The sequence below is a fragment of the Tympanuchus pallidicinctus genome, unplaced genomic scaffold (genome assembly GCF_026119805.1).
Source record: "Tympanuchus pallidicinctus isolate F22 unplaced genomic scaffold, pur_lepc_1.0 scaffold27, whole genome shotgun sequence".
In the NCBI taxonomy this organism is placed as follows: domain Eukaryota; kingdom Metazoa; phylum Chordata; class Aves; order Galliformes; family Phasianidae; genus Tympanuchus; species Tympanuchus pallidicinctus.
In genome coordinates this window covers 2,879,862-2,895,030 of record NW_026294744.1, presented here as the reverse complement: position 1 = coordinate 2,895,030, position 15,169 = coordinate 2,879,862, and the positions used below count along the sequence as shown (strand labels likewise).

Below are 15,169 nucleotides of genomic sequence, written 5' to 3'. Positions count from 1 at the left end.
AAATGCAGTCAGAGGAAAAGGGAAGAGTTGAAATGTCAGTAATATTTTAGCTATTGTAGGTAATGACATCATAGCCAGATATTTCTGCAGCTTACCATGGCACAAACGATCTAATATAAAAAAAATACAGAAACCACACAAGATCCTGGGGAAAATTCACTAAGATTCATCGGTAATCAGACTCTCTACTGTATTTGCATTACTCGGCACAATAAAGAAATAAACATCTATTTCAGCCTGAATTATTCTTTCAGATGAATCCCTCTTCTTCACTCTATAGAGCCTTCCCATGCTTTTCTAATTACAGAAGCTGTATTGAACTGGCACTTCAATCTATCATTATCAGAGATCATCTATGTTCAGCCCATTTATGCCTTTCTGAAATGTGATGAGCAAGCAGCAATCCTATGTCTAAGGAAAAACACAAAGTTTTCCTGAAGTTAATACGACAAACTAAATAAAGATTCCCCATTCAACAAACAGAAGAATGATCTCAACATGGGAAAACAGAGGCTCTAAGGTGTCAATACTAAGGTCCACCCATCCTGATATCCCATCTCAGAGAACAAAAAATAACAAATTATACCTACTGAACAGCAAAATAATAGAGCCAACATGCACGTAAACTTCTTAAGAAGAGTTTTCAATTCTCCAGAAATTTACAGTTCAGTGATTTGTGGTTCAAAACACAAATTTATGTATATGCAAACTTCAGTGGAATTCTCTTCCACAGACATTCAGTCTTCCTCATAGCACAAATAAGCCTTAAACATCCCCATGCATCTCCAAAACTTACACAGTTTGAAGAACCACATTCCCCCTCCCCTTCCCCCCCCTCCTCCCCCCCAGCTATCACCTTCTTGTATCAATTCCACATATCTCTGTCAAAAATAGCTGAGTGGGAGCAACAGAGTACTTGACACCTTCTACATACCTCTCATGATTTTATACATCTGTCACACCCCCTAAACTGACAACTTTTGCAATAAAAATATAATAAATTATTAAAAACAAACAAACAAACAAACACACAACAACACAACTAAAAAAAAAAAAAAAAAAAAGCAAACCAAATGAAACAAAAATCCAAAAACTCCAAAGCAAAACTGTGGGAGAATTTCTTCTCTTGCTTTAAAGATTTTACTCAGGCTTTTTAAAAAATTTTCTGAACATTAATAAGAGTCCTGGCTAATGCCATGCTTTTGGCTGGGACAATTTTTTTCACTATATCAGGTACTGTGCTGTGTTTTTATGATTTATGATGAAAATATATTTAAGTTGTTAATGTGCAGAGTTTACACACAGCCAAAGATGTTTCAGCTTCTCACACTGCCCTGCGAGAGGGAGAATGTTGGAGATGCACAAGAAGCTGGGAGGGAACAGAAGCAAGACTGCTGACTCAAAGTGGTTAAAGTAATATTCCATTCCATATGGCATTATCTTGAAATTATAAAGATGGAAGAGGGAGGGAGGGAGGGAGGCAGGAATTGGGCAGTGGAAGGCCTGCCATTGCTCAGGGCTTAAATGGGAACCAGTCAGCCGCTGGTGAGAAATAGGATTGTACAATTTTTTTTGTTTGTTTGTTTGTTTTCATTTCATGTTTGTGATTTACTTTTTTTTTTTCCCCCTCTCTCACTAAACTGTCTTTATCACAACCCACCAGTTCTTTTAGCCTCTCCTCAGCACACTGAAGGGTGTGGACAGTGACTGAATGAATGGTGTGTGGTGCACAGCTATCTAGTAGGGAAAACCTCAGCAGTTAACGAACGAACGCTGATGTTTTACAAAAAGCAGAAGCAGGAAAAGTCTAACACTTGAAATCTCATGGGAAAAAATAACTAATAAGATCATAATTATTTTCTAGATATCCTGCATAAGTGCTACATGAAAACCTGAGTCAAATTCTTTTATCAGCTTATATTAGCTTAAAACCAATGAAATGTAAATTGTCCTGGCAAGTTGTTTGTGCCAAATCATTATCCTCTGTCCTGCCACAGACATTGTAATGTTGGCATTAACAATATATCATACATTGTAGCCAGTTTGATGGAACTGTAGCAGTAAACTGGCGCCTAACCTATTGAAAACGTCTACCACAAACTGACAAGCACTAAACAGAATCATTAGCAATGAATACAGAACCCTGGTCTGAGTAAGCCTGAAATGTGTGTAAAAAAATCTCTGTTTTGGTAAGCATGAGTTGGGAGAACATCTAACCTTCCTTTTGCAAATAAAAAATAATAATAATAAAAAAAATCAAGGCAGAATTAGGGTGGAAGTGCTAAATAAAAGCGATATATAAATCTCTAAGCAGAGAGATCCTTTACCTTCTTTCCCCGGATCTGCTGAAGTAAATTACAGACCACAGGCCTTATTTTTGGGACAAAGAAAACCATGCTCCCCGAGGCTCTGTCAAGGAGTGCTTCGAAGCAAGTCACCTTGCAGGCTTGCAGTTACTTTGACTATAAAGAGAGCAGTAACACAATCTTCTAGCACAAGATCATGACTTTCAGATGACTAATGTGGTAAGTGCTAAAATATACTTATGGTATTAAAGATTCACTAAGGAAGTTTGTAACTCAATAAAAGGAAGGTAAGCCTATCAGAATACAGGAAAACTAGGTACAGTTACTGTGCTCCAGGTAGTAGCCAAATCTCCTGGATCCAAAAAGCATTCTGCCTTTTGATAATAAACTGAACAAATACAGCATGCCAGAAAGAAAGCAAAATGTATCCTCTTGCTGGAACCCTAATAAAACTAAGGAGATACAGAGTACAGATGATGCTTGGGAGTACAGATAATTATATGTAAAATGAGATTGATTTATCTGAAATTTATTTCTATAAAATTTAATTCTCTAAAATGCATTTATCTACTTGCACCTAAGCTAAGCAGCACAAAGAACAATAGAAGCATTAGTTTAACCTACAAACATTACTCCCAAGAAAGTGTTATGAATGATCTAAGAAGCAAATTCAACAAATCCTTATCATATATTAAAAAAAAAAAAAGTGATCTACTACACAGATACTATTTCTTGAAAATAGTGTATCTGTGTAGTAGATCACTTTTTTTGGAAGGAAAATCTCAGAAAGACCAGTGAGCAACTTGATCAAAATCAGAGAAAAAAAGCTGAATTGTTTCTTAAAGCAGAAATCGACCATTATCCTAATTGCATTTTTGAACTGTATCAGAACTTAAAAACTTAGAAAAATAGAATATGTTCTATAACCCCAAGGAATTAAAAATACAGGTGCAATTACAGACCTCTATTTTGTCAGTTTTTGCATCTCCCCAGTATATTTTGCTTTCTTCATAATCCAGAGCCAGTCCATTTGGCCACCCAAGTGAGGTATTCACCAGCACAATCCTGTCTGAGCCATCTAGTGCCGCTCTCTCAATCTTCGGAATTTCTCCCCAGTCTGTCCAATACATGTACCTGCAATGGAAACAAAATCTTTAGGAGTCTTATTGAACCAAATTTTCAATATTTACATGGCTGCTTTTGCACTACAATATCATGAAGACACAAAGCACTCAGAGAAATACATTTCAAAGCCAAATATATATTCTTACCTAAAAAACAATGCCCAACACATCCAGAACAGTAACAGTGACATGTAAGCAGACTGGTACTTTACCTACTTTAGTCCTATAACCAATCTGCTGAGCAAGACCACATAACAAGTTGTATCAGCTAGAACAAACAAATGGATTTTAAAGAGAAAAACAAAATGTAAAAGCACAGAATTTGAATAGTCAAAAGGGAGCAGCGGTCCCCAAGCCTCAGAGCATTAGCTTTCGAAGGAGGACGGTATTTTCATTTTGAAGACCTAGGAGTTTATCACTGCATCCCATTATTTGCATGCATGTAAACAGAACTAACTTCTTTGTCTAATACTTAGAAAGTGCTCATGAACAGCTCCTTACCCTACCATAGGATCCAGCACAATAGCTCTAGGTTCTTCCAGGTCTTCCGAGATCAAGATTTTTCTCATGGTCCCATTAAGCCTTGTAACTTCTATACGGTCTGTGCCAGTGTCAGTCCAATACAGATTTCGGGCAACCCAGTCCACAGCAATGCCATCAGGATGAGCAATCTGTGCTGTGACAACAAACTGACTACCTGACCCATCAACAAATGAGCGACGGATGGCCCTAACTTCATCATCAGTCCAATAGATGTACCCTTCCAGAGGATCAAAGTCAATGGCGATGGCATGACGGATGTCCTCCAGTGGCAAAACGATGTCTGTAAAATCTGGAGTGTCTAAGGAAATGCGCCTCAAGTCTGTCCGGCGGGCTAGAAGCAGCAATTCAGTGGCACCTACATGTGTAAGGCAAAAACACAACCATCTTACAAACACTTTACAGCAGTGGTAAACTTGATCTTCCACCGTTTGCTGCAAGCTAGTGTAGCTGCTCTGATTTCAATAGTGTCTGTCCAAACTGATGGACACCAGCAGAGAATATCACTCAAAAGCTTCAAATGTAAGGTTAATCTTCTGCAGAACAAACTAGATATATTTACAGAGGAAATTCAATGGTGATTTCCTTGTCCAAAACCTATTATGTTGGACCTGTTTTTTATCCAGACAATTCCCTCCAAAGATACTGAAATAGCTATGAAGTGATCATGCTATGATTTTCTGCAAGTAACAGATGGTCTGCAGCCTCTCAGATGAAAAAAAATAAACCCTCTACTGACTGTAGTTGTTGGTATAGTGGATGACTGTCACAAACAAGCTGTGTGTTTCAACAGTACTTTAGAGGGAGAAAAGTAACTAACTCAGATTACCACAGGTAAATCTCCTTTGAGAAACTCCTATTTGAGGAATCGAGTTCATGAATCGACAACTGTCCAGTGACAATGTAAAGCAGGTGGATTTTCAGCTTCTCCCGAGTCTGTTGAGAATAAGCATATCTGAACGTATGAAGATAAATAATACTGAAAGCATACAAAAACCTTTCTGGCTTTTTTAGGTCAAAAGTCAAAATCCTAATAAATAGCTAAGATCAGCTTGTGCTGCAAAAGATGCTTTCCCACAGGACAACACAAGCTGTTTAGAAGTACACTGCTGGGCGCCTGACCGATAAAGAACTTATTGTCTATTCTATCTTATTCTTGCTTCATTTTATATTCTATCTTGCTAGATTTCAGTCTAATGAAGGCTAAACAACCACCACGCCCCATTCCAATTAAACTGGCTTATCTGTTTGGAGTCTCAAGGAGATAAGAGCAGTTTAGGCCTCGGGGAAGTCTGAGCTGAGGTAAAAAATGCATGCAATCCAAATGCAGGGAAAGTATGTTGGGACAGCTCTCCTCAAATACTGATGGGAAAGGTTTGGCAGAGTGTGACCTAAGTGCAAGTGCAGATGAAAAAAAGAGCAAGTGTGGGGGAGAGGAAGGTTTAAGAAAAATATAAAAACACTGCAATGAAAAAGTGATTACAAAGCTACACGCTGTTCATGCTTCTGTGCCTTGATCTTACATAGGTATAAAAAAGGACAAGGACACTAAAAGAGTAACTACTAAAGTAACTAGGTAGCTAATCTTAAAATACATATATTTAGTGTTTGATGCCAAATTTCTTTTTTAAAATGTCAGTAATTGTGGTGGATGCTAGATGAAACCTCACTGAATATCAAATTTCAGACAGATGCCAAAGCAGCCATTGCTTCATTTAGAGCAATTTTAACACATTAAAAATATTTAAAATGCTTTTACAGTGCTGCAAGAAACTGTACTTTTCAACAGCTGAAGTTCAGATTGTTATTACAAGTGTTCCTGATTAGTAACCTAGAATGGATGAAGATCCGCTTTGGGATCCTATGTCCTAAAACACATTCCATTCAAAAATACATGTATATACTACTCAATTGTTCTTCTAGTGAATAACTCTTATACAATAACTAATATCAGGAAGAGGGAACCTTTAAGTACATGCGTAAGCATCTTTCAAAATAATTTAAAACATGTGACAGAGTAAATGAAAAACAGGCATGTTAGGAAGATTTTTATTATTACAAAAGCAACTAATCTTGTCACAGCAGTTTATATGTGCATCTGTGTTTGTTGCAACTAACTATATCAAACAACGAATGATTAAGCTCTAAGCACTGGCAGGCATTATGGTCATATGAGGTATTAATATATAACCAAGCACAACTATTAAGGTTCAATAAGGAATCTTAAGCACTCCCTTCCTTACCAACTTTATGGTCATTTACTCAACTTTCCCCTTAAACAAATCTGTACATACATTGATATTAATAAATTGCTTTACCTAACAGAATTAAGGTTAAGTTGATACACTAACCTCAGATTTCCAAACAGTTAGGAAACTATATACATAGTCTATTACATATATGCATATATATATATATATATGTATAAAGCCTAAGACATAATTTAAAAATAATTTATATGTTGAATTTGATAGCCATTTTGAAGAACCAATGCCAATTCCCCAGAAAGACTGGCTTTAGTACAATTATGCCTTCGCAAAAACACCCTTAAAATTGACCAGCTGACCTTCCAACTGTTCTCCAAGAGAAGTCATTTCAACAGTTTCAGGATCTTGCTTCCAGGTTGCAACACTTGTTAGCTGCAATGTCATAGTGTATCTACGCCTTAATTCAGCATTAGGAAATTACTGCCTTACAGCCAACCCATGTTGCGCAGGGGATTCCTGAACTAGAAGTGGTCTGTACCTGGAGATGTCTAACATTATCTCATGCAATCCCAATCAAGCAATAGAAAGTTTAGTTTACTTTAAAGCTATTATCCAGCCATTAGCAAACTGACATCTCAGCTGCTTAGTCAGATCACCATTCATTTCATTCAGAAAAGAGAAACTGAGCACAGAAACATCTCATTTCAAGGTAGGCTAGGTGAAAAGCACTTCAAACACCTTCAGGCTTGTCCTGACAATAGCAAGAAAAGCAAATGCAAGAGCTGAGCACATTTACGATATGATCACCTTACCATCTCTGCTGCAGTCAAAAAAAAAAAAAGGGCAATCTAGAACTAAAACTATTTGTAAAAACAATTTGAACTTGTGCAGAACACCGGCTGCAAAAAAGTTTGGCACTGATAAGAACCAGTCAGAAGACTGCTCAAGGTACTTGAAGCTGAAAGGACACAACAGAATCAATCAGCTTTTGTTCATCTCTACTCCAAGGTGCAGTTATGATGCAAAAGCTGAAATGTGACAGCAGGATCTCCATACTTCTTCGCTCTGCCTCTTGCATATGTCTATACCATACTCGAAGTCAGACCCTTTTGCTTACCCCCTTTACTGATCTTTCAATCAATCCTAAGTGAACTTAGCAACCCAGAAATTATTTAACACAAAAAAACAAAATAACAACCAACCAACCAAACAAACAAAAAAACCTAACCACACACATCTTTTACAGCCCATTCCTACTGGGGACCAATGCTCTTATTGAAGTGCCTCAAGTGAGGAGGTATTCAGGACAGTTAGCAATTTCTCTAAAAAGAAGCCCCTTACTTAAGCCATCTAAATATGGACATAAAAGCCTTACTTCAGACTCCAGATTTGAGAGCTTTAGCCTACTTTTATTAAGTACTTTGAAAGCTGGAATTACAAGTTCATGCATAGTGCATTACATTAGTTCTAGAACTAATACTTCCTTCAAAAAGTCGCTATTAAAAGTCAAAACAATTAAAATCTCTGTGATAGCTGAAGTTAAGGGGGAAAAGAAGGACAAAAGGAGAAACAGAGCAAGTGTACAGATATATGCAGTGACGTAGTTTTTAAGTTCAGTGTCTAATGCCCTCTAACCTTTATAATTAATTACCTCTTCCAAGGATATAAGTCCTCAGTCATTTATAAGTTACTGAACTTTAAAACCATCAGTGGTTGTTGAGGCTAGTAATACTACACAGACACATACTCAGGAACTTTTACATAAGTAATGCTAGATCTAGGACATATACAGTAATTTCTCTGCACTTGCTAAATTAAAATCATTAATAAAACCTCAGAACAGTTATCACGCATTTGACTAACAAAAATTTTCTTCCTAAATGCCTTTTCCCAGTTGGAAAGATACCATTGGCAGAGAGCTCCTGATATTACAGTGCAAACAGGTAGATGGGCTGTCTTAAAAAACAACCAACCAAAAATCACCACCACCAAAAAAGCCTACAGAGGTAAGAGGACTTATGTCTGATTTTTTTTTTCTTTTCTCTTTTAATGGAAAAAAGAAGAGCTCGGGTATTAAATTAACATCTTCATCTGTCCAGTGAAATCAGGATCATGACTGTTCCAGACAAAGAAAATTTATTTTTGCACTTTAGGTCTGCCCTCTGCAAACTTCTACTTACTTTCCTAGGCATAAAAGGTAAGCATGATGTAAGCACCAGTGGGCAAAATAAAGACTCTCTCTTCCTGAAAGAGAGCAGGATGGCCACAGCAAGGCTTCAAAGTGCTTTTTTTTTTTTTTTTGGACCACAAATAAGTTTGTATCTCCTCACTCAACCTTTATTCTTCATAGATCTGAACTGGTGAGGGCAAGCATAGAGAATAAAGTAGTAAAATTCACCAAAGGCAAAGTAGCACAGGGACGGAGAAGTGTTCAGGCACTAATATGAGTATAATTCCAATGACAGACTTGGAAGCTAAACCTATTTATTTATTTAAATTAAAATGACTATTGAACAGGTCATTTAAATGTAGGATACCAAAGTGAGAAGAACAGCAGTGCCCGTAATACTGCAGAAGAGAAGTCTCATTTATATCCTAACAGGAGGGAAAGCAGAAGGAGGTGCAGGGTTCTGCTTCTGCTCACAGATGGCAGGTCAGAAATGGCACAGAGCTGCGTCAGGAGAGGGTGAAACTGGGAAAAATTCTTTATCATGACTGGTCAAACATAGGAACAGGTTTCCTGGAGAGGTGGCTGATGTTCCACACGTGTCAGTGTTTAAGAGGCATTTGCATAATGCACTCATTAATGTGCTTGAACTTTTAGTGAGCCCTAAAGTGGCCAGGCAGTCAGACTTGATGGTCTTTGTAGGAATATTCCAACTGAACGGTTCTATTCTATAAAAATGTGAATACAGAAGAACAAGCCAAATGACTATGAACACAATGCCAGCATAGGTAAGAGTACCCTACTGTGTGCTCAGAAGAGACTGTATTCTCTGGACATTACTGACAGAGGAAGAGGTGGCCATGACAACTAGCTGTTCTTCCTCCCATCTTGACAGATAGAGATTTTCAAATGCTCACATAGAAAATAGATCTGTCTGCTGCAAGACCACATCTCAGTTACGAGTTTTCCATTATCATTGCTGTATATATTTCTATTATCAGTATTATCAGTTGTTGGTAAAATAGCTGATTTTATTCCTGATCATCACTCTTTTCTGAAACACGATGAAAAAGTGTTTATAAGCAGAGGGTAGGGGGTTTATCGTCCATAACTCTCACAAAAACAGTAAAATTACCCTAGGGTGTAATGGAAAAATATAAGACAAAAAGCCAAGAAACCAACACCGAGGGGAAAGAAGAGGGAGGAAAAGATTTCCTATAAACCACGATTATTCAAAAATGCAAGGTTGTCATGGAAACTGCTCAGGGAGGGTCAGCCAGCCTCACCTTTGGCTGCAAGGATCATCTGTCAAAGCCAAACCACTGCAAACAGCACAAACAGGCACTCAAAATTCAGTCATCAAATTCCTGCAGATCCCAGCCAGTACTCATTGACACTGTTAACGAGCTCGCCTCTCAAAGAGGCTCCTTGCAGCATGAAACGATTTAGTTTAGTAACTATCCTGATTTTTGCTTTCTGTTTGGAGAACAAAACTGTCTTCAAGAAATTAATTTGCCTTAGCCTCACTTTCACTTTTTTTTTTTTAAACCTGTCCGTCATTCCTCTTTCTTCCTCCACAGTTCTAATGTTCTCATTTCAAGATGAGCTGCAATTACTCATTCAGTGTTTCAGCACAGTAGATATGTACTGAAACAAACTGAGGAACTGAGGTGAAAATATTCCATTCTGAGGGTTCAGCTCCACTTTCACAGCACCTTAGTAAACAGGCAAGTACAAAGAGAGAAAAAAAACAACACAAAAACCAACAGCAAGAAAGCATAAGCACACTGCTGTTTCTCCTCAATACATACTCCTTGTCACATGAATTTAAAAAGTATACACAAAAAAGAGAAAATATACTTTGCTTACCAGTATCATTAAGCAGCCTAAGAAAGGAAGTCAATGCAAACACTAGAGATTTACAAGCAAAATGTGGACTGTGGCTAGCTAGGCTAGCTCTGCTTGCCCACCATTCCCTCTTCCTTTCCCCAAATCAGTCACTGCAGCCTTTGCAATTGTGAGCAGAAATCACAGTGAAGCCCTGACTTGAAGAGCTCTGGCAAGTTACAGGTCACACACAAAAGCCCTAGGTCTGCTACCTACACCTTTCTTCAATGAGAAAAAAGCATACTCTCTTGAGAGTGAGACAATTATCAAAAAATTTTTAATTATTTTTGGGCACACATAGCTCTAAATGCTGAAACACAACAAGCAGCAAGCCTCCAGGACTCCCTTAGCCCTTATACTCTTCGTAGAAGTTGGATCTGTGCAAAATTGTCAGTTAAGTGAAACCAATGGATCTGATACATAGCTGTAGCAGGTTGTTTCTCTTGCACACAGGCTAATTCAGCTCTAACTCTAGTAAGCAATGGAATGGAGCGCTCACTGAGCCAAGTAAGTGCAGGCTCAATTTTCACTCCCCCACACATTTTTCCTTCTTAAAAATGAACAGTGAGCAATTTTTGTTTTTTTTGAAAAAAATATGCAACAGCAGAATGGTTGTTAAAGATACAACATCACATTGATAAGCATATGATAATTGCTCTTTTATGATGCTTTGTATAGCGACAGACAGCAAGCTGTAATACCTCAGTGTCTCAGCAATCTGCTTAACAAAATTTCTGGTGAAATAGGAGCTGTGTTTTGCAAATATACTTTATGGCTGAATTAGAACAAATAATTTGGCTTATCATATTTTCAGGGAGTAGGAGAAAAAGCCAATAGCCTTATGTTCTGAGACATAAGCAATAGCTGAGAAAGTAAGCTGATGATATTCAAAGCCAGGCTGGCTGGGGCCCTGGGCAGCCTGGTCTAGAATTAGACATGGAGGTTGATGGCCCTGCCTGTGGCAGGGGAGTTGGAGCTTGATGATCCTTGAGGTCCCTTCCAACCCAACCCATTCTATGATTCTATGAGTATTCCTACATGAGACATTCAAAGCATTTTGTAGGGCTGTTTTTTTTTCCTCAAAAGTCATCCTTCAAAAAACCTTTTGTCCCAAAAAGCTTCCCAAAAATCCCCATTTCCTACCAGGGGGTAAAAAGGAAAACATTTCTCTCTCCAGGACTTGTTACTACAATTGTCCTTAGTCCTTCAACACTGCTAGGTGTTAGGTGACCAAACCTTCACAATTCCCCATCCCCCACGTGGAATTTTCACACAGTTCTGCTCTTGGATATATGTACTGGTGAACAACTGCTTTAGCTATCTGCTTCCTCAAAATAGCTTGTCCATATCAAGAGCTTACGCATATCAAGTTTTTGTTGTTTCTGTTGTTTATTTTTTAAGTACATTAAATTGCATTGACTAAATTTAACCAATCCAGAGCTTTATTATTAAAGCTTGCTCCTTATACTGGTAGAAATGGGAGAAAAACATCTTGTGCATGTAGTGGTTATTCTTAAAATAATCTTACAAGGCTAAATTGGGAGATGCTTTTGAATTTTTCACATAAAAGCAGCAATTTATTTTAATAAGGTTCACACAGTCACAAATAGCCACACAAAAATAATCAACAGAGAGCATGAAATAGCATGAAATTAGAGAAAACACAGAACAAGCATTCAAGTAGAGAACAAGATTAAGAATTTTTAAAATATAAAATGAAAGTTTAATGAATTATTTCTGTATACATTTTTTTAGTGCTTTTACAGTGAATTCTACTGTATCTTTCTGTTCTGCTGTACATTTTTCATAAAGACAACCTGCATACAGATGGTTATTTATGAGAGCTAATTAATCTCCAAGTGTTTGTTTTGATAATATTAATGTATTACAGCAGTCACAGCACAATGGCACAAAAGCCATCCGTATAAAATAAAATTACTTGAAATCATATATCAGATCACAGTGAAACACTATAAGCAGCTTTGGGTGAGGAGGTTTAGGTTAGATATTAGGAGGGTGCCACTCAGAGGGTGGTGATGCACTGGAACAGGTTGCCCAAGGAGGCTGTGGATGCCCCATCCCTGGAGGCATTCAAGGCCAGGCTGGATGTGGCTCTGGGCAGCCTGGTCTGGTGGTTGGTGACCCTGCACACAGCAGGGGGTTGAAACTAGATGGTCACATGGTCCTTTTCAACCCAGGGCATTTTACAATTCTATTATATGATTCTATGTCTTGGGTTTTAAAGTTGAAATACTTCTAGTATCTCTAAAACCACACTTTTCTATTGAGTTCCTATAGACAGATGTGTGTGTCTAACCTTATGCATGGGAATAGAAATACCAGATGCATCTGTGTATAAATGGAAATCAGATCTCAAAAAGCAAATGTTTTACTTGTACAGTCCAATTAGACAAATATTAATGCATGAAAAATAACATTAGAAACAGTTTAAAGACAACAGAGAAGGTTTGTATTTTCTATAAGAAAAGGGAACAATAGAACATGCAAAAAACTTTCAGGGAATTAGTGACAGAGACAGAATTATCAACTAAATTTCGTGACTGAAGATAAACTGTTCTTCAGCAATGAGACTATTTCCTCTTTGAAAAGTAGAGGGCATTTTTCCATTCACTTTTATTTGTACTGCAAAAGCATAGATTTTCCCACAGTTTGCCACCCTTAACGTGCATTACGTAGTGAAGCTACAAGAACCCCTTTTCCCTTCAACAAATTATTTTGTGCTTAACCTAAAAGGATTTTTAAAAATAAAGCCTACCATCTTTGCAGGTCTTTCCATTCTCAAGAAGTTTCACACCAGTGGGACATGCACACTGATAAGAGGGCTTGGTAGGAGACATCAGACATAAGTGGGAGCAGCCACCATTATTAATTCCACATGGGTTTGTAGCTGTTAAACATAAATCACACAGATTAATGCTTCTGATAATGAAAGACCTCATCTCATGTGTCAAGAGACATACGGTGTTTGAGTGGTGGAATCGGTGGCAGCAACACAGATTAAAGAAGGAAATGATATACACAGAACAAATAAAAATTAATTCCAAGTGTTGAGTAGTGGAGTATTTATGGTACAAAAGTGCACGGATGTTGAATATTTCCTTTCTTGAGGAGGTAGCATTTAGCTCTAAACAAGAGCCTTGTTTCATCTCTCCTCTTCTCATTTTCACAAACTATTCAACGTGGTGATGCTGAATGTATAGTAAGTTTCATATATATTAAAAAAAAATGCAAACACAGTAAATTAACACAATGGATAAGACAGTGGTTATTACACAGAGTTGCAAAATTAACACTGCTTTTCATTTAGGAACTACTACTTGGAAAAAAATAAGAATACCATGCTACATAAAGTTATGGCACATTAAAGAGAAAAAGGAATATGACAACAGTACAAGTGTACCTGTCAGAGTAAAAGCAAGAGATTATTTTTCACATTAAAAAAAAATAAAACAATGTAGAGAATATCTGGTTTCTCTGTTTTTTTCCCCCCAGTGTCTGCATTGGAGAAATTGCATTACGATGCAAGTAAAGCCACTTGCTACCATACAGAAGGAGTAGTTAAGATGTTTGCAAATCAGTTTCAACTTGCATTTAAAGTATAAAGCAAGACAGCTTACCATTTGGCTGCCTCTTCTGGCTGAAAGCATGGATATCCATGGGTGAGAAGATGTTGGAATGTATTTCACGCAGGTCCTCCCCAGAGTACTTGCTGCAGGCCAAGATGGAATGCGTGTTCCAGTCTGTCCAGTACAATGTGTCCCCAAACAGCGTCAAAGCAAAAGGATGTGGAAGGGAGCCTTTAACCACTGCTTGCCTAATAGAGTACGAGGAAGAAAATGAATGCTTAAATACAGTTCATACTATAGCTTCGCTCAAACGTAGCCTTTATAAAGAGAAGATTACACTGTAAATATGATTTATCAAAACTTTTTCTCTTCTTTTGCAGATACAAATATAGCATACCCAACTTAAGGAATGATGTGGGGAAATAATGCAATAGTTCTATTTTCTAGCTGCCCTCTCATACTAAGTCAAAGAGAACATTAATTGAAAGCCCTGCCTAGGTTGTCAGTGGCTATTTCCTAGCACTCTTTTAACTCCTTATACCTGCAGGGCTATAAATTGCCATACGCAACTGAACAGAATGCTAGCTGCTTTTGGACAAATCTGACTGCAATTTGTTGATACAGCACGTCTATCACTGCCAGGCTTGGCAAATTTTGAACTGAGACAGTGTTTAGTCAATTAGCAGTCCATTAATCTCTTCCATATTTTTTCCATTAATTCTCTTGACAAATAGTTTCACTATGAAGAAATCCTGAATGTAACTTTTCATGATTCATTATTATGATAATTAAGCTATTGTTTTTATTACAAGTAGTGCTCTTAAACTGAGTTCTACTGATCCTTTGCCACAGTAATGGTATCATTTTTGAGGAAAAGTGGGTCACTGCCTGTCTCTAAGTTCATAAACAAAATTAAAGAGTGTATCTATATATTTTACATAAGATATACACACACATGCTCACAAGCCATCACAAAAATGTAGCATAAACGTTGCTGAAGACGGTTTTCCAGGCTCTTGTGATGCAGTAACTAATTATCTACACCCAAGTTCCTCAGAACGGGAATTAAGAAGCTCAATTCTCACACGGTAGTTTTTAAAAAATTATTATTAAGAATCATAGAAAAACTGAAGATAGAAAGGACACCAGAGAACATCTGGACCAACATCATACTCAAAGCAGGGTCACGCAAGTAGCACTTAGACAAATGCCTCCTCCAACATCCTTCTTCTTAACAGTGAGGGCGCACAGGCATTCACACATACACAAGTTCCCACTGAATGGATCCAGACATCTATCTCATGGACTAAAACCCTATGGGACTGACACATAGCTCTAATACTTCTTCAAG

General features: G+C 37.6%; 1 protein-coding gene across 2 annotated transcripts in view; it reads right to left on the bottom strand.

Annotated features, from left to right (window-relative positions):
* The window catches only part of LRP6 (LDL receptor related protein 6), a 123,679-nt gene that overhangs the window by 42,245 nt on the left and 66,265 nt on the right, over positions 1 to 15,169 (bottom strand). For both annotated transcript variants that reach the window (XM_052690445.1, XM_052690446.1), the window contains exons 4-7: positions 13,870 to 14,066; positions 13,008 to 13,139; positions 3,932 to 4,328; positions 3,269 to 3,440 (exon numbers count right to left, since the gene is read on the bottom strand). In XM_052690445.1, coding sequence (XP_052546405.1) covers positions 3,269 to 3,440; positions 3,932 to 4,328; positions 13,008 to 13,139; positions 13,870 to 14,066 — 898 coding nt within the window. The remainder of the gene's footprint in view (positions 1 to 3,268; positions 3,441 to 3,931; positions 4,329 to 13,007; positions 13,140 to 13,869; positions 14,067 to 15,169) is intronic.